The sequence below is a fragment of the Symphalangus syndactylus genome, chromosome 3 (assembly GCF_028878055.3).
Source record: "Symphalangus syndactylus isolate Jambi chromosome 3, NHGRI_mSymSyn1-v2.1_pri, whole genome shotgun sequence".
Lineage (NCBI taxonomy): Eukaryota > Metazoa > Chordata > Mammalia > Primates > Hylobatidae > Symphalangus > Symphalangus syndactylus.
In genome coordinates, this window is record NC_072425.2 from 15,691,533 (window position 1) to 15,709,157 (window position 17,625).

At 58.7% G+C, this 17,625-nt stretch overlaps 2 protein-coding genes across 14 annotated transcripts in view; one reads left to right on the forward strand and one right to left on the reverse strand.

The window, feature by feature from the left end:
• The window catches only part of PTPA (protein phosphatase 2 phosphatase activator), a 38,880-nt gene extending 38,744 nt beyond the window's left edge, over nucleotides 1-136 (reverse strand). For 3 of the 7 annotated variants that reach the window (XM_063635871.1, XM_063635872.1, XM_055270781.2), the window contains exon 1: nucleotides 8-122. In XM_063635871.1, the coding sequence (XP_063491941.1) occupies nucleotides 8-28 (21 nt within the window). In that variant the 5' untranslated portion in view covers nucleotides 29-122. Of the gene's footprint in view, nucleotides 1-7 lie in introns of all 7 variants that reach the window. The other 4 variants (XM_055270784.2, XM_063635875.1, XM_063635874.1 and 1 more) reach the window with 4 other exon arrangements.
• A 114-nt stretch (nucleotides 137-250) lies between these two features.
• On the forward strand, nucleotides 251-16,593 carry CRAT (carnitine O-acetyltransferase). 7 transcript variants are annotated; one of them, XM_055270773.2, is made up of 16 exons: nucleotides 278-583; nucleotides 1,824-1,922; nucleotides 2,197-2,333; nucleotides 3,022-3,285; nucleotides 7,088-7,206; nucleotides 8,332-8,385; nucleotides 8,833-8,998; nucleotides 9,339-9,513; nucleotides 10,707-10,885; nucleotides 11,431-11,531; nucleotides 12,740-12,859; nucleotides 13,019-13,141; nucleotides 13,242-13,377; nucleotides 14,080-14,142; nucleotides 15,254-15,391; nucleotides 15,777-16,593. In XM_055270773.2, exons 3-16 carry the CDS (start codon nucleotides 2,304-2,306, stop codon nucleotides 15,990-15,992), a joined length of 1,884 nt encoding a protein of 627 aa, XP_055126748.1. In that variant the 5' UTR covers nucleotides 278-583; nucleotides 1,824-1,922; nucleotides 2,197-2,303; the 3' UTR covers nucleotides 15,993-16,593. The 7 variants fall into 7 exon arrangements, with proteins under 7 accessions (XP_055126750.1, XP_055126752.1, XP_055126753.1 ...); XM_055270776.2 differs by lacking the exon at nucleotides 2,197-2,333; XM_063635846.1 differs by lacking the exon at nucleotides 1,824-1,922.
• Nucleotides 16,594-17,625: the final 1,032 nt, after the last annotated feature.

A 17,625-nucleotide genomic window follows, 5' to 3' on the forward strand; every position in this document is an offset into this window, starting at 1 on the left:
CCACTACCTCCAACAGCCTAGAAGACATGTAGGGGCGGGGGAGAGACAGCTGGACGGTGACCTCCCTCTTCCTCCTCCACAGGTCTCAATGACTCGAAGGGCCTCCCAACCAATGACTCGCCCTCGGCCCTGCCCCTGTGTCCCCGCCCCCGCCGTGGTCCCGCCCCCGGCTCGCAGCCACCCTACTACGACCCGCTATCGGGCGACGCCCCGCCCCTCCATCCCCGCCCCTCCTGTCCCTCCCCAAGGAGGACCCGCCCCATCGATGCCCCGCCCCCGCCCCGCAGCCAACCTCCCGGGCCCGGTTGCCCGCCCGGGGCCCGCTACCGGCCCAGGCCCCGCCTCGCGAGTCCTGCTCCCCGGGTGCCTGCCTGCAGGCCGCCCGGCCCAGAGGGTGGGCGCGGGGCTGCCTCTACTGGCTGGCGGCGGTAACTCAGCGACCTTGGCCCGAAGGCTCTAGCAAGGACCCACCGACCCCAGCCGCGGCGGCGGCGGCGCGGACTTTGCCCGGTGTGTGGGGCGGAGCGGACTGCGTGTCCGCGGACGGGCAGCGAAGATGTTAGCCTTCGCTGCCAGGACCGTGGTGAGTGCGGCGGAGCCGGGGCCTGAGGGCCCTGGACGGCGTGGGCGGGCCGTGTGGCTGCGTCCGGGAACGGAGACTGCGTCCTGCGGCCGCTGTCCGATCCGGCCTCCAGCTGATGGGGTGGGGTCAGGTGGGCGTCCCAGGTTTGGCAGAGCAGGAGATTGGGGCGCAAGGTCAGAAGCGGGATTGAACCCACGTCCTGGAGCATTCAATTCCAACGACCCGGGAAAGACAAGGGGGACCCCGGCTTCAGTTAGCACCCCCACCCTTAGACCCAGAGACAGGCCGGTGGGGGAGAGAGACCAGGAGCGTCCAGACCCTAGCTCACTCTCCCAGTTATTCTCTCATTCACACACCCGTCGCACGCTTATGCTAGAGCCACTTCTCCGACCCTGTCCAGTTGGTCAGACTCCTTTGGTTTATCAGATGGTCCCTGGGGAATTGTGTGTGGCCAGAGAAACACGCGGAGGCATCAAGCTAGAAAGGCCTCAGAACTGGCAGGTGGCAGCCCCATGGCCTCCCTCCCCTCCAGCCCCCTTCCCCACCCTGGCTGTATCCTCCCCTCCAGCCCCCTTCCGCACCCTGGCTGTATCCTCCCCTCCAGCCCCTCCCCGACCCTGGCAATATCCTCTCCTCTAGCCCCCTTCCCCACCCTGGCTATATCTACCCCTCAGTCCTCCCTGGAGGGCAGCCCGCATGCTAGCCTAATTTCAGTCCCTTCCGTCCCTGATCCACGCATATGTTGCTGGTGTCTCACTCTGTCTCAGACACACACTACGGGGCCAGAGGGCGGAGGGTGCATCCAGGCTCAGGCTTAGAGGCTCTTTTAGGTGTTGCAACACCCTGAGCCTCCACCGCACCCTTGTCACTGTCTCCCAAGCTGCATCCATCCCACAAACAGCCTCTAGATCATCCTCCAGGACCATCCAACTGGCCTGGTTACTTTCCTGCAGGGAAACTGAGGCAAGGAGGGACTTGCCCAGAGTCCCCTGGACCTGCTCATTCAAATCCAGCCCAATCCCAGCATCCTTTGGTTTATTTTTCATACCAAAAGTCCTCCACTCTTGGACCCTAGCTGAATGAGCCACAGCTCGGGAAAAAATGACTGTTTGTAGAGGGATGGCTCAGATGGGTCCCAGGAGTCCTAGAGAGAAACAGGAAATAGGCAGGGCTTCTGGCTGTCCCATCCACTGATGGCCTTTTCCTGGTGTCTGCTCCCTTGCACCAACCCTAATTTCAGGACCGATCCCAGGGCTGTGGTGTAACCTCAGCGGCCAGGCAGTCTCTGTCCTCCAGCCAAGTTTTCCCTCATCAAAAAGATCTTCGCAGATTCTGACAGGTGGATTTTTTATTACCTTTTGGCCTGCCTCCCTGGCGCTGAGCCCATGCAGAGAAGAAAGAAAAGAACTTTCCAGGTTTCCTTCTACTGGAATGCCCCCCACTAGCCCTCTCACCTGCTCCCCATTCCTCTACTTATGGGAGCTCGGGAGGGTGGAGCAGCTTCTAGAGTCCAGGAGCTTCCCCTGCCACTGCAACAACCCCCGATGCCACCACAGCCATTGCCACTGCCACCTGCCTCCCCCTGAATCTTGGCTCTTGTCTTCTCTTTCCAGTCCAGGCAAGTGGCTGCCTCTGGCTAGGTTCTGCTCACCCACTTTGTAGCAGAGTTAGGCTTAGAGATCCAGCCAAGGCAGACAGGGCCCAGAACCTCAGTCCTGCCATGGAGGAGGACGGGCAGCAGAGAGAGAAGGTACGGAACAGAGCTCCTGCCGCTCGCCTGCCCGCTGCAAGAGCAGCCTCGGGCCCTCCTGTCTCTTTCTGCCCACTCCACAGCCTCCCAGACTTTCTCTTTCTCTCTCTGCCGCCTCTCACCCTCCATGCCAGGCCATCCGGCTCTCTCGCCACAGCACTGCCCTCACCCCACCCCGCCCCATCTCAAAGGCAGGAGGAAGCCCAAGGCCCCTCACCCGAAGGTGCTGCCATTGTCTGGCTCTCTGTGATTCTCCCTTCTTCCCTTCTATTTCTCAACCTGGAAAGGGTGGGAGAAAAGGAGGTGAGGACCTCCAAGAGGGACAGTCACCACTCCATTGGCTGGCTCCTCTTCCAGGGTGAGAAAGGAGGGGCCTGTGCAACCCAACAGGTGGGCGGTCCCCCTCACCTCTGCCACCCCAAAGGTGCCATTTATCCTGACTTGGTTCCCCTGAGCCTTGCCAAGAACCATGGCCACACCCCACCCTCCCCCATCCCTACCTGCATCTCCAGGCCCCGGAGAGGCGGGGACACCTAGAGCTCTAGGGCTGGGAGGCCAGGGCCAGCCCTACCCAAGAGGCCGTCTCTGCCCCCAGGGATGGGCACATAAGTGCCCAGGACTACAGCTTTGGGGCTGCCAGGGCTCCAGAGCCTGGGAGGGAATGAACGGGATGTTCTGCTGCCTGCAGGTGAAGCCTCTGGGCTTCCTGAAGCCCTCCTCCTTGATGAAAGCTTCCGGCCGCTTCAAGGCACACCAGGATGCACTGCCACGGCTGCCCGTGCCCCCTCTCCAGCAGTCCCTGGACCACTACCTGAAGGCGCTGCAGCCCATCGTGAGTGAGGAGGAGTGGGCCCACACCAAGCAGCTGGTGGATGAGTTTCAGGCCTCAGGAGGCGTAGGGGAGCGCCTTCAGAAGGGGCTGGAGCGTCGGGCCAGGAAGACAGAGAACTGGGTGAGTGAGGGCGCCCTTACTGTGACTTGCTGCTGGCTGCACATGCACAGTTCTCCAGTGCCCACTGCTCTGGCACGGCCGTTCGTTTGCCGCCCAGAGTTTCGTGAGCACGTACTCTGTGTCTGGCACTTGGCAGGGTGCTGGGTGATCAAGAAGGACACAGTCACCAGCTCCTTGGAGCTGACATTCAAGTAGGGAGGAGAGAAAGGTAATGAACAGGATACAGGTTGTGGACAAGGTTTCATGTTCCAGGACAGAGGCAGGAGTGGGGTGCACGGCAGGTACAACCAGATAGAAGATGCCCTTGTGCTCGGTGGGACAGCCTCAGGCAGGGGATATGTGTCACTCAGTGACCGATCGCCCAGGTTCTGTGTCTGATCTATGACACAGGTGTACCCAGTTTGGAAGATGTGTCTATACCAGTGCTTCGTGTGCTTTTCTATTTTCATCTCATACTTCAATACACAGATTAAAAAGGTGGCAGCCGGATGCAGTGACTCACACTTGTAATCCCAGCACTTTGGGAGTCCAAGGCGGGCGGATCACAAGGTCAGGAGTTCGGGACCAGCCTGGCCAATATGATAAAACCCCATCTCTACTAAAAATACAAAAATTAGCCGGGCGTGGTGGCAGGCACCTGTAATCCCAGATACTCGGGAGACTGAGGCAGGAGAATTGCCTGAACCTGGGAGGTGAAGGTTGCAGTGAGCCGAGATTGTGCCACTGCACTCCAGCCTGGGCGACAGAGCAAGACTCTGTCTTGGAAAAAAAAAAAGGTGGCCCAGCTGCTGGGAGGGAGGCAGAGTGGGAGCCAGAGTTGAGTGGGAGGGGTGACATCACCCCCAGGGAGCTGTGGCAGCCTGGGCCTGACACTGGATGGGAGAGAGAGAGAGTCGTTGGGTCCAGGACTGTTTTGGAGGCAGTGCCGGTGTCACTTGCCAATGAGGTGGGGGCACGGGTGGAATTTGCCAAGTTGCGGTTGCCTGAGAGAGAAGCTGCCTGTGGGAGAGCCAGAGCCGGTCCGGCCCTGGGAAATGCTGTGTTATAGGGGGTGCCATTGGGAGGGGAGGTAGAGCTCTAGCCCTGGGCTTGGCGGAGGCTTGGGGGCTGCACACAGGAGGTGGGAGTTGTCGACATTTGCTGAGACTGGTCAGGTCAGGACTTTGGACTCCAGAACCAAGATGCTTCCCCTGAAAGGTCCTTAGAGCGTCTGGGGGCTGGTGGTTTTCCAACTTCATTTAGCCTGGGACTCCTTCAAACAGAAGCTCCTGGCTAAAGGAGTGGGGGCACCCCTCCTTCCACTCACGGGGCCACTGAAGGGTCTCTGCCACCACCTGGCAGATTCTCGCTGGGGGAGTACTCATACCTGCGGGGTCTCCCCTGCTCTCCCAAGCTTTGGCCAGAGGCTCTGGGATCTCTAGTGGAGTACAGGCCCCTGGCTGTTTCCCCAAGGGAAGCGAGCTCCTGTCTGCCCTTCACTGATCTGCAGATGAGGAAAACTAAGGCCCAGAGAGGTGGCCCAAAAGCCCAGAGCCACACAGCAGCTCTCAAGGAAGCCCTCGGCCACACAGGAAGGTCTGACTGACTTAGGGACCCAGTTCTTAGGGGCTACCAGTCACCTGTTGTACAACCTGGGGACAAGTCGCCTCCCCCTCACCCCTTGCCAAAGACTAGTGGCCCAGTGCTGCAGGGGAGTGCGTGTGATGAAGAGGCGCATCCTGCTGCTGTTCGCCACAGGTTGAGGGGGCGCAGGTGGGCCCAGGTCTCTGGGGGTGGAAGGCCAGAGAAAGCTGTACTGGCTGTGTGCGGGGAGGGTGGGTGTTGCAGTCAGCATAGAGGACACAGGGTGACAGTCACCTGGGAGTGTGCACAGCGCCAGACATGGAGCCTTTAATACCACATCCCTGGCTGGTGCCCAGAGACCCCCACCCCCCAGACAGAGGACAGACCATCAGGGCAGAGAGTAAGGATGTGTCACCCACATCTTGTCACTAGCATAAGGATTCATCCTTGCAGGGAGCATCCCCTCAAGATTGCCCTGACCTTGAGATCAAAGTGGGTATCTACTCCCCGAGGCCACAGAGCAAGACCAGGTTCCTCAGGCTGCTCTGATACCCCGGTCTCCTGCCTCCTTGGACAATTCTCTGCTGGGGATAGTCAAAAACTCACGTATTGGGCCAGACGTGGTGGCTCACGCCTGTAGTCTCAGCACTTTGGGAAGCTGAGGCAGGTGGATCATTTGAGGTCAGGAGTTCAAGACCAGCCTGGCCAACATGGTGAAAACCTGTCTGTACCAAAAAATACAAGAATTAGCCAGGCATGGTGGTACGCACCTATAGTCCCAGCTACTCAGGAAGCTGAGGCAAGAGAATCGCTTGAATGCAGGAGGTGGAGGTTGCAGTGAGCCGAGATAGCACCATGGCACTTTAGCCTGGGCGACACTGAGACCCTGTCTCAAAAAAAAAAGTCACTCATTGGACTTTGTTTTCGTAGACCCTTCCCTTTTTTCTTTTTTTTTTTTTTTTTTTTTTTTTAGACAGAGTCTTGCTCTGTCACCCAGGCTGGAGTGCAGTGGCACAATCTCGGCTCACTGCAAACTCCGCCTCCCGGGTTCATGCCATTCTCCTGCCTCAGCCTCTCCGAGTAGCTGGGACTACAGGCGCCCGCCACCACGCCCGGCTAATTTTTTGTATTTTTAGTAGAGACGGGGTTTCACCGTGGTCTCAATCTCCTGACCTCGTGATCCGCCCGCCTCGGCCTCCCAAAGTGCTGGGATTACAAGCGTGAGCCACCGCGCCCGGCCCCCTTTTTTCCTTTCTATCTATTCAGGCATACATTTTAATTTAACATATGACAGTCATTGACAGAGAATGTGTAAGAGGAGAATTCGTTCACCTTGCCGGGCGCGGTGGCCCACACCTGTAATCCCAGCACTTTGGGAGGCCGAGGCGGGAGGATCGAGGTCAGGAGATCGAGACCATTCTGGCTCACACGGTGAAACCCCGTCTCTACTAAAAATACAAAAAAAAAAAATTAGCCGGGCGCAGTGGCGGGACCTGTAGTCCCAGCTACTCGGGAGGCTGAGGCAGGAGAATGGCGTGAACCTGGGAGGCGGAGCTTGCAGTGAGCCGAGATCATGCCACTGCAATCCAGCCTGGGCGACAGAGCGAGACTCCGTCTCAAAAAAAAAAAAAAAAAAAAAAGAGAGAGGCTGGGCGCGGTGGCTCACGCCTGTAATCCCAGCACTTTGGGAGGCCAAGGTGGGCGGATCATGAGGTCAGGAGATCGAGACCATCCTGGCTAACACGGTGAAACCCCATCTCTACTAAAAATACAAAAAAAAAGCCAGGTGTGGTGGCCGGCGCCTGTAGTGCCACTTACTCGGGAGGCTGAGGCAGGAGAATGGCGTGAACCCGGGAGGTGGGGCTTGCAGTAAGCCGAGATTGCACCACTGCACTCCAGCCTGAGCGACACAGCGAGACGCTGTCTCAAAAAAAGAAAGAATTCATTCACCTTGCTGCCCCTCCCCACACCCCAGGTTTCCTCCCGATCTTCTTTCACATCCTTTCTTAGCAGCAGCCTCTGATTGATCTGGCTAATACTGATCACTCGAGCTAAAGGGAGGAGGCTGGTGGGTTTAAGGTGTGGGGCAGGGAGGGTGGGTTCTGGATCTAAGCATTTACTTTGAGAATCTCCATAGCCGGGTAGAGGGCATGGGGGCCAGCCAGGTCCCCTAGCCCTGGGGAACAGGGGGCACCAAGGCCCACGCACCCCTCCTGACAGGCTCTGGCCCTTTTCCCAGCTGTCTGAGTGGTGGCTCAAGACCGCCTACCTCCAGTACCGCCAGCCTGTGGTCATCTACTCGAGCCCAGGCGTGATGCTGCCCAAGCAGGACTTCGTGGACCTGCAGGGTCAGCTCCGGTGAGTGGCTGGGGCTAGGGAGCCGGGAGGCAGCCGGGCCCCTCAAGTCCACTTCCCCCAGCGGCTTGGAGGGGCCCCGACCCTGTTTATCTTTCTGCCCCACAAGCAGCCTTATGAAGTAGAGAGCATCCTCCCTATTTTACAAATGGGGAAATTGAGGCTTGGAGCAGGGAAGGGAGCTGCCCAAGACCCCATTCAGGAAGCAGGGTCTCTCCAGCTCTGAAGCCTCATGGCTGTTAACCACATCTTCGCAGAGGCCCCATCCTCCTCCGTACCTGAGGCTTCTCCCCCACCCCAGTTTTAGCACTTCACCTCTCCTTTCCACTCTTCTCAGCTAGCCACAGGGGTGACCTCTGTACACAGTCCCCTTTTCCACATTCGGCCAGGTCACCTGCCCCAGCCCCTATTCCAGTCCTACCAGAGATAAAAATACCAGTGACAAGGATCTCCTGCCCAAGGACCAGCCACTGGCTGCTGCCACCTGCTTCTCTTAAAGGGACCAGGGCACCCTGGGAAGGGCCGGGGTTCAGGCCCAGGAACTCCAGCCACTGGTCCCCATGGTGGGATCCAGGGGCAGCCCCAAGCATTGAGGGTGGTTGCCATGGGCCAGACAGCCCTGGGAGGAAGGCGGCCTGGGGGACACAGAGGCCCAGAGTGGGGAAGGGACCTAGTGGAGGGAACACTGGAGCCACTGCTCTCCCATGCACACCACCCCAGGGGCCCAGGGCCTCCAGAACCGATGCTTCAGAGCAGATGACACCCCCTCCCCCTCCAGATTCTAGGCTGTGGTTCAGGAGCTCAGGCCCTTTGTGGGTCGACCCAGCCCACTGACCCCTAACCAAGCCACACTCCAGCTGCAGGGGACTAGCACCCAAGTCCTACTAGGCCCTTGGCCACCAGCACTTCCCCGAGCCCTCCTGACCGTGCTCCCTCTAGAGGTTATGAAGAAGCACACACAGACTGGCAAGCTGGGACTCGCAGGCCCCTCCCTTGCGCTCCCGGGCTTTCTGGAAGCGGTGAGGGAGGAAGGAAGACTAGTCCTCCCGCTCCCCAAGCAGGTGTCCCTAGCCTGGGGCCTCCCTCAGGGTGTCCACACAGCTTCTAATCTCTAATCAATCTTTCCAGATTTGCTGCCAAACTCATTGAGGGTGTGTTGGATTTCAAGGTCATGATTGACAAGTGAGCATCCACACCCCTGCCCAGCCCCACCCCTGCCCAGGCCTGCCTAATAACCACAGCCACCTCTGACACCAGCCCTGGCCCGGCATGCCAGCTCGGGCCCTGGGCCCTGCTCCAGCTGCTGGAATCTCCTCTTGGTGGGTGACCCTGTCCCATCCCAACTAAAGAAGACCCCAGAGTTTTATTCGCTGCCTCATCTCCCCTGTGACAAACTGAAGCCCAGAGAGGGGAAGGGAGGGAGTTTCTAGGTGACTTCTGAACAGGGCCCTTCTGGGGCACAAAGCGAGCCCACTGCCCACAGCGCAGCCCTGAAGTGTCCTACTCATCTGGGAGGGGGAGCAGGGACACTGTGTGAGCCCCCAGCAGTACCTAGCAGGTCCCTGTCTACCCTGCCCTCCTCCCCATTCACTTGCCCAGTAGCGCCCTCACTGCCCCTCTGCCCCGCAGCGAGACCCTGCCGGTGGAGTACCTGGGGGGGAAGCCACTGTGCATGAACCAGTACTATCAGATCCTGTCCTCCTGCCGAGTGCCAGGCCCCAAGCAGGACACGGTCAGCAACTTCAGTGAGACCAAGAAGCCTCCCACGCACATCACCGTGGTACACAACTACCAGGTGGGCGGCTCCCACCCACACCTACAAGCCCTGGCCCTGCTGCAGGAGTACAGCATGACGGCCGCAGTTGGCTTCCCCACTGGGGTTCCCCAGCACACGTGCCCACGTGCCCCAGGAATGGGTACCCCTGGCTTCTCCACTGGGGGCCCAGGGAGGCTAGGAGGGGCCATGGGCCTGCCCAGCCCAGAAGGGTGATCCAAGGACCTCCTCCCTCTCACCCTTGGCCTGATTCCATCCCCTCCAAGGCCAAGGCCAGAAGGAGGCAGGTATGGGGAGGTGGCTGCTCTCAGCCTGAGGTCCCCACTCAGCTCCCTCCTCATACCTGCCTGTGCCCCAACAGTTTTTTGAGCTGGATGTGTACCACAGTGACGGGACGCCCCTCACTGCAGATCAGATCTTTGTGCAGCTGGAGAAGATCTGGAACTCATCCCTACAGACCAACAAGGAGCCTGTGGGCATCCTCACCTCCAACCACCGCAACTCCTGGGCCAAGGCATACAACACCCTCATCAAAGGTGCCTCTTGGGGGCCGTGCTGGGGCTGCACACCCAGGCCTCTTCCCCTGTTGGGGACCAGCCTCAACACCACCCATAGGGTACCTGAAGTCCTCTGGCAACAAAGGAATGAGAAGAGACAGGTTAAGAGTTCATAAAGGTGGAGCCAGGGGCCAGCTGCAAAATGGAGGCTGCAAAAGACGCAGAGTTCTGGTCTCCACACTATTTACTGAGTGCAGTCACTTAGATCTAAGAAGCAGATGTTCAGGGCGAAACAGTGAAAGGGAGGCAGTGCGTCATAGGCGTAATCTATAGCAATAGCGGTTTAAATGAATCTCCTTTGTGCTCAAACAGCGTATCTTTAACTTACTGGAGACTAGCTGGTGGGAGCGGGCTTAACTAGGAGCCTGCACGTCCTTCCACTTCCCAGTATTTCAAAGGAGTGTCTTTCTCCTTGAACACAGTGTTTACAGATAGGAGAGCGGGTCTCGCTCTGAGCATGGAACATGATGGCAATTAGTAGGCTTTCCTCCTCCGCGGCCTCTTCTGGCTTTCCACAACTTACTGTCCCATATTTTTGTGGCTAGTTTATACAGGCATCCCACAAGCCCTTTTCCCAACATTCCCCCGGCATGCTGGGCCCTGCACAGCCATGGGCAGCCATGTTTCCCGCTGCATCCTCTCAACGTGGAGCAGGCAGTGTGGGCCCCATGTCCTAGATGAGGACACCTCATGGTTAGGGTAGTTTCTCTCAGCTAAATAGCAAGTTAGGATTAGAGTCCAAGTCCTCTGGCTGAGAAGCCCACCCACCTCCACGCTCCCTGTGCCCCTGAGCACCAGCAATCCTCCAAAGCATGTCTTGCTCAGGGGCATTGACCCCAAAGTCAGACTACCTGTGTGGGATCCCTGGCTGCCACACCAGCTCCCATGTGACCCCTGGGCTTCGGTTTCCTGTGTCTAAAGTGGGCCAGGTGTTGGGCCCTGCCTTGAGGAGTGCTGTGGGCCTGCAGGGTCCTGTTGAGTGTGAAGTTCTGAACCCACACCCTGCACTCGGTGAATGCCCTGGAGGGCCCGCGAGGTGGGGTCTCCTCATCCCAGAGGGGTACAGATGAGTCAGAAGAGCCCAGGGCAGGAGGCTGCGGAGGGGCTGGTCCGTCTGTCCCACACCCTGAGACTCACCCCGTTTTCGTCTCCCCGCCCCATGCCACCTGCAGACAAGGTGAACCGGGATTCCGTGCGCTCCATCCAGAAGAGCATCTTCACCGTGTGCCTAGATGCGCCCGTGCCCAGGGTCTCAGAAGACGTGTACCGCAGCCACGTGGCAGGCCAGATGCTGCACGGGGGCGGCAGCAGGCTCAACAGCGGCAACCGCTGGTTCGACAAGACGCTGCAGGTGAGGCCCAGCAGGGCTTCGCCCACTCAACGCACACCTGAACAGGGCCTCCGTGGCCTCGGGACTTCCTGCCCCTCCCCAGCCCTGCGTCCCCAGCCTCCTAGCTTGTAAAGCAGGCAGGAAGCCAGCAGGCTGGATGCTGCCGTAATTACCAGGCAGCCAGCCTGTCATCACCAGTCCTGCCTCTGGCCTGGAAACCGCTGTCACCCCCAGCACACCCCCTCAGTGCCTCACAGAGAACCTGGGATCCGGGGTCACCAGTGCAATCCTGGCACAACAATCCCTCTCTGCACCTGTAAAATGGGGTGATGGTCGACCTCACCGGTAGAGTAGTTTGAAGGACTCAGTCAGGCACGCTGAGCGTGGGATGTGCTTAGCACACCAGGGCACCTGGTGAGTATCAGCTATCGTTAATAACAGTAATAAGTCAGCATAGCCCCTTGAGATGGCTTCAGAGAGGCCCTTGCCTCAACCAAAGAGTTGTTGGGTGAGGGGCCACCCCCCAGGGCCCTGGGGCTGACCGGGGTCTCCCTTCCCTTCCACAGTTCATCGTGGCAGAAGATGGCTCCTGTGGGCTCGTGTACGAGCATGCTGCAGCGGAGGGGCCCCCTATTGTCACCCTTCTGGACTATGTCATCGAGTACACGTGAGTACAGTCACATCTCTCGCCTAGTTCCCCAGCTTCTAGTGACAGGTGACACACAGGTGACAGACCAGCTTACAGGGGAATATCACTCTCCTTTGTGCCTGGGAATCTGTTTCTTCCAAGGAAGCAAGCCAGATATGGTGGCTCACGCCTGTAATCCTGACACTTTGGGAGGCTGAGGTGGGAGGATCAATTGAGGTCAGGAGTTTGAGATCAGCCTGGCCAACATGGTGAAATGCCATCTCTACTAAAAATACAAAAAAAAAAAAATTAGCCAGGTGTGGTAGCACATGTCTATAATCCCAGTTACTCAGGAGGCTGAGGCAGGAGAATTGCTTGAACCCAGGAGGCAGAGGTTGCGTTGAGTGGAGGCTGTGCCACTGCACTCCAGCCTGGGCGACAGAGCAAGACTCTGTCTCAAAAAAAAAAAAAAAAAAAAAATTAGGCCAGGTGCAGTGGCTCACACCTGTAATCCCAGCACTTTGGGAGGCTGAGGTGGGCGGATCACCTGAGGTCAGGAGTTCAAGACCAGCCTGGCCAACATGGTGAAACCCTGTCTCTACAAAAATTAGCCAGGCCTGATGGTGGGTGCCTGTAATCCCAGCTACTTGGGAGGCTGAGGCAGAAGAATCGCTTGAACCCGGAGGCAGAGGTTGCAGTGAGCCGAGATCACACCATTGCACTCTAGCCTGGGCGACAGAATGAGACTGTCTCAAAAAAAAAAAAAGTTAGCCACGTGTGGTGGTGGGTGCCTGTAATCCCAGCTACTCAAGAGGCTGAGGCACGAGAATCACTTGAACCCAGGAGGTGGAGGTTGCAGTGAGCCGAGATCATTCCATTGCTCCAGACTGGGCGACAGAGCAAGACTCCATCTCAAAAGAAAAAGAAAAAAATTAGCCAAGGTGATGGGCATCTGTAATCCTAGCTACTCAGGAGGCTGAGGCAGGAGAATTGCTTGAACCAGGGAGGCCAAGGTTGCAGTGAGCTGAGATCGCATCACTGCACTCCAGCCTGGGCAACAGAGCAAGACTCCATCTAAAAAAAAGAAAAGAAAAAAAGCTGAAGTGAGGGTGGTTTTCAGAACAAACTCACACCTCCCTGGGCTGGCCCCCTCCAGCTTCAGGTACCCATCCTCCCCACCCTGGTCTCAGAATGGACCCAGGCTCTCGAGGCGCCAGCATGAGCCTGAGGCCCCGTTTACTGTGCAGGAAGAAACCCGAGCTTGTGCGGTCTCCCATGGTGCCCCTGCCCATGCCCAGGAAGCTGCGGTTCAACATCACCCCCGAGATCAAGAGTGACATCGAGAAGGCCAAGCAGAACCTCAGCATGTAAGTGCCTGCCCCCGCCATCCCCGTGCTGGGTGGGTGAGGCCAGGCCCTTGAGCTTGAGAGGCTCCTGTGCCAGCTCTGTCGTGACACCCAGACCCTCTGTGGGGTTGGCAGGGGCTGCCAGGGCCTGCTCCTCACCTGCTCTTCCCACACCCCTAGCATGATCCAGGACCTGGACATCACCGTGATGGTGTTCCACCATTTTGGAAAAGACTTCCCCAAGTCGGAGAAGCTAAGCCCAGATGCCTTCATCCAGATGGCTTTGCAGCTGGCCTACTACAGGTGCGCCTCTGTGGCCCGCCCATGGAGGAGGGAGGAGACCTGCGGGCAGGGGAGGGGATGCCGGCCTCCAAGGGGCGTGCTTAGCCCCATTTCCCACCAGGATCTACGGGCAGGCATGTGCCACCTATGAAAGTGCCTCCCTGCGCATGTTTCACCTGGGCCGCACCGACACCATCCGCTCGGCTTCCATGGACTCACTCGCCTTTGTCAAGGCCATGGATGACTCCAGCGTCATGGTGAGAGGTCTGGGGCGAGGGTGGGTGAGCTGGGCCTGAGCCATCTCCCTCCTGCTCACTCAGTCAACACACGTTAATTGAGCACCTACAGGATTCCAGCACCATGGTGGGCACGGGGAATCTAACAGAAGCTGGAGCCGTGAATCTAGCTCTGAGCTTCCTGGGGGCCAAAGACGAAAAGAGAGTCATTCATTTGTTCATTCATTTATTCATTGGCAGTAAGCAACTGCCCTATGTCAGGCCCTGGCTGAGGACCAAGGAGTTGGCAGTTGCAATACTCGCTCTTTTTTTTTTCTTGTTTTTTTTTAGAAAGAGTCTCGCTCTGTTGCCCAGGCTGGAGTGCAGTGGTGTGATCTCGACTCACTGCAACCTCCACCTCCCGGGTTCAAGCAATTCTCCTGCCTCAGCCTCCCAAGTAGCTGGGACTACAGGTGCCTGCCACCATGCCTGGCTAATTTTTGTATTTTTAGTAGAAACGGGGTTTCACCATGTTGGCCAGGCTGGTCTCAAACTCCTGACCTCAAGGGATCCACCTGCCTCGGCTTCCCAAAGTGCTAGGATTACAGGCGTGAGCCACCACTCCCAGCCCCAATATTTCCTCTTAAAGAGCTCAGAATCTAGTGCTGGGTGGGGGTGGGCTACTGAGGTGGGCCAGAAGAGAAGGGACAGTGCTTCAGCTCCCTCCGACCCTCACCACTCTAGGAGCACCAGAAAGTGGAGCTGCTGCGGAAGGCCGTGCAGGCCCACCGAGGCTACACCGACCGGGTAAGTGAGCCCGCTTGTGCCTACTCACTTGTCCCTTAGTGTCAGCCATCTGTCTGTCCCTCTGGCTGTCCGTCCCTGCAGCCAATGGCTGCCAACCCTTTGCTAGGACCACACCTCCCCCAGCCTGGGAGCACCTGGAGCCAGGCTGAATAGCCCCCAACTTTTTCTTTTTTTTTTTTTTTTGAGACGGAGTCTTGCTCTGTCACCCAGGCTGGAGTGCAGTGGTGTGATTTCGGCTCACTGCAACCTCCGCCTCCCAGGTTCAAGCGATTCTCCTGCCTCAGCCTCCTGAGTAGCTGGGATTACAGGCACCCGCCACCACGCCCGGCTAATTTTTCTATTTTTAGTTGAGACAGGGTTTCACCATGTTGACAGGCAGGTCTCAAACTCCTGACCTCAGGTGATCCACCCACCTCAGGCTCCCAAAGTGCTGGGATTACAGGCATGAGCCACCATGCCCAGCCAAATATCCCCATTTTAAAGTTGGAGAAAGCCTGGGCCCAGTAACTGCCTTGGTTCCAGGTTCCAGGGCTGGCCTGGGCCCTAGATGTTGGGTCACACTCTCTCCCTGACGCTAGGTATCTCTCCCTGACGCTAGGCATACGTGGTCCAGCAGACAGCCAGTTTCCTGCCCTCCAGCAGCTTGGGCTGCAGTCAGGGAGGTGTCTGTCTGGATGCGTGTCCTGGCTCTATCTCTGAGCACCTGTGTGTCCAGGCTGTGACCGTGCTACATGCACACGTCCATTTAGAGCTCACTGCCACCCTGCGAGGGGAGTGTAGGACTCACCCCTCTTTACAGATGAAGACACTACAATTCCAGAACCTAAGCAAACTGCCAAGGCCCTGCAGCCAGGATGGGGCTAGGCCACCCGGCTCCAGGGCTGTGCTCCACAACCCTGCACTTTCCTGCCTCCCTGGGCAAATCCCCGCCCCTCCCTGAGCCTTGGTTTCCCCATCTGTAAAACGAAGGCTCTCTCTGGCCATGATACTCTGGTCTCGTGGTTCTGAGTGGCCAGTGCCTGCGAAGGGTGGCGCTGCCACAGGCTGAAGAGGGCCGGGATACCCCGGGGGTCCACAGCCCCTGCTCCTGACGGCTCTCCCACCCCAACAGGCCATCCGCGGGGAGGCCTTTGATCGACACCTGCTGGGCCTGAAGCTGCAGGCCATCGAGGACCTGGTGAGCATGCCCGACATCTTCATGGACACCTCCTACGCCATCGCCATGCACTTCCACCTCTCCACCAGCCAGGTGGGCCACTGCCCCAGGTGCCCCGGGGGCTGGAGGCAGAGAACCCACTGGCAGTTTGATGTGGCCCACACAGGCCCCACTGACCCAATGCCAACACAGCTGAGTTCCACAGGAGGAGCTGGGGGCAGGGGCCTCTCTGCAGCCCAGGCAGGCTGAGAAGGGGTCAGTACTCCTCATGGGAGAATCAGCTTCGCTGACTCACTGGTCAGGTATAAAGGAACATTTGATTCGTGCCAGCCTGTACTGGTTGCTGGGATATAGCAAGGGACAGACCATGATCCCTGCCCACAAGGGGCCTGCAGTCTTGGCGGAAGCACAGGCAGCCTGGGAAGTGCTGGGGGCATCAAGGTAGGGGAGCTGAGAGCTTTCCTCCTGCCGTCCCCAGGTCCCTGCCAAGACAGACTGCGTCATGTTCTTCGGGCCCGTGGTCCCCGACGGCTACGGTGTCTGCTATAACCCCATGGAGGCCCACATCAACTTCTCCCTGTCGGCCTACAACAGCTGCGCAGAGACCAACGCCGCCCGCCTGGCGCATTACCTGGAGAAGGCGCTCCTGGACATGCGTGCCCTGCTGCAGAGCCACCCCCGGGCCAAGCTCTGAGCCCCTAGGACTCAGGCCTGCCAATGTCACAGCCAAGCCCACCCTGGGATGGGCCACCCACCAGGGCTCAGCTCCTTGGTTCCCTCTTCCCTGGTTCCCTCTTCCCTGGTTCCCCCAAATCTACTGAGTCACGGACCGCATCCTCCAGGGGGCCTGCAGGCCCCAGCCAAGTGCCTTCCGTGGGTCATCCCAGCACCTGCCAGGGCCCGACCTGGGGCTGAGTGCAGAGGCTGAGCAGGACGTTAGGCCCGGGCCCCTGGCACGTCCTCCACCGGTGCCTCCTCTGGGGAAGGGAACCAGCCCTCCAGAGCAGGAGATTGGCAAGAGCTCTGTCTCACCAGCTCAGCCCCGGCCACTCCCTGCCATCTCTATGACCAGGCCAGCGTCTGTACCCTGCTTCCCAAACTCCCAGGACCTGGAGACAGGATTGTCTGGGGCCGAGGGGCCATGGTGTGAGGTTTCACCTCCGTGGCAGCTGTGTTCCTGTGGATAACATTGCTAGCAAGCTGCCTCTGGTTCCACTCAGCTTGGTTCCTGCCCCTGCCCTGCTGTATGATATTAACGTGCAAGGTCATCAATAAAGGGGAATTGTGTTGGCGAAGAGGTGTTTCAGCTGAGAGGCAGGCAGGGTGGGGGCAGGCACCTGGCCTTGCCCTCTTCAGCTTTCCCTGGGCCTGGGAGCTGGTGTCCAAGCAGCTGGTGGGCCTGAGGGCTTTGGCCCAGGAGCCAAGGTCCAGCTGTGACCTCGGGGCTCTGGGCCCAGAACCATGCCAGAGCCAGGGCTTCGTCCTTCACCAGCAGCTTCCCACCTACCTCTGGCTTGGGTCTTCCCAAGTCGCATGGGTTGTGGGTAGGGGCAACTCTCCCAGGGGACTGTGGGGCCCAGCAGGCCCGCGTCTGGTGGACTGATGAATGTGGCTGATACCCAGGGGCCCAGGGTGTCATCCTCCTTCCCCCAACTGAGCCCAGCAAAAGTAGGAGTACAGCAGCAGGATCAGCTTGCCCCAGACCTAGCCACTGCCAGGACAGACACCTTCGGGGGTGGGCAGGTGCCGTCAGAGCAGAACCACGTACCTGCCCATAGCCCTGTGCCCATGGCTGAGGCAGGGCATCCTGGCAAAATCAAGCGTGCAGTTTGTGGAGAGGGGAGAGTCTCCCACTAGGACACTGGCCTGTGAGGAAGGCCCATGTGAAACCCCAAGGGTGGATGCCAGGGTGGGCTGGGGGAGGTTGGCTGGCCTGTGAGTGAAGGGCTCTGTGACCTGACTAAGCTGGAACAGTCACCCGAGAGTGGGGCCTTTGGTTTTCTCCATTTGTCAGATGAGGAAGCAGGCTTAGTGAGGTTAAGGTCACCAGGACACTAAATGGCAGAGCAGGATTCACAGAGGCCACACTTGTCTCCTCTAGGCCAGGGCTCCAAGAAGCCCCTCCCTAGAGCCAGGTCCCCAGCCCCAGGCCACATCCACCTAGGTGTCCCGCAGCAGGGGGTGGAGAAAGGGAGACTATGGATGGAAACCGGCCCAGCCTCAGGACCACAAGGAAGGGGGTAAAGAGGGAGGTTGGGCTGAGCCTGAGCTCTAATCAGGCACAGGGACCTGCCAGGCCTGGCCATTGGTGGTGTACTCAGCGGGAG

Excerpts from the sequence above, each read along its gene's own strand:
- CRAT (XM_055270773.2), top strand. The coding sequence starts at position 2,304 with ATGGAGGAGGACGGGCAGCAGAGAGAGAAG. Across the intron at positions 10,886-11,430 it reads GGTTCGACAAGACGCTGCAG|TTCATCGTGGCAGAAGATGG; the intron begins GTGAGGCCCAGC and ends TCCCTTCCACAG. Across the intron at positions 14,143-15,253 it reads ACCGAGGCTACACCGACCGG|GCCATCCGCGGGGAGGCCTT; the intron begins GTAAGTGAGCCC and ends CCACCCCAACAG.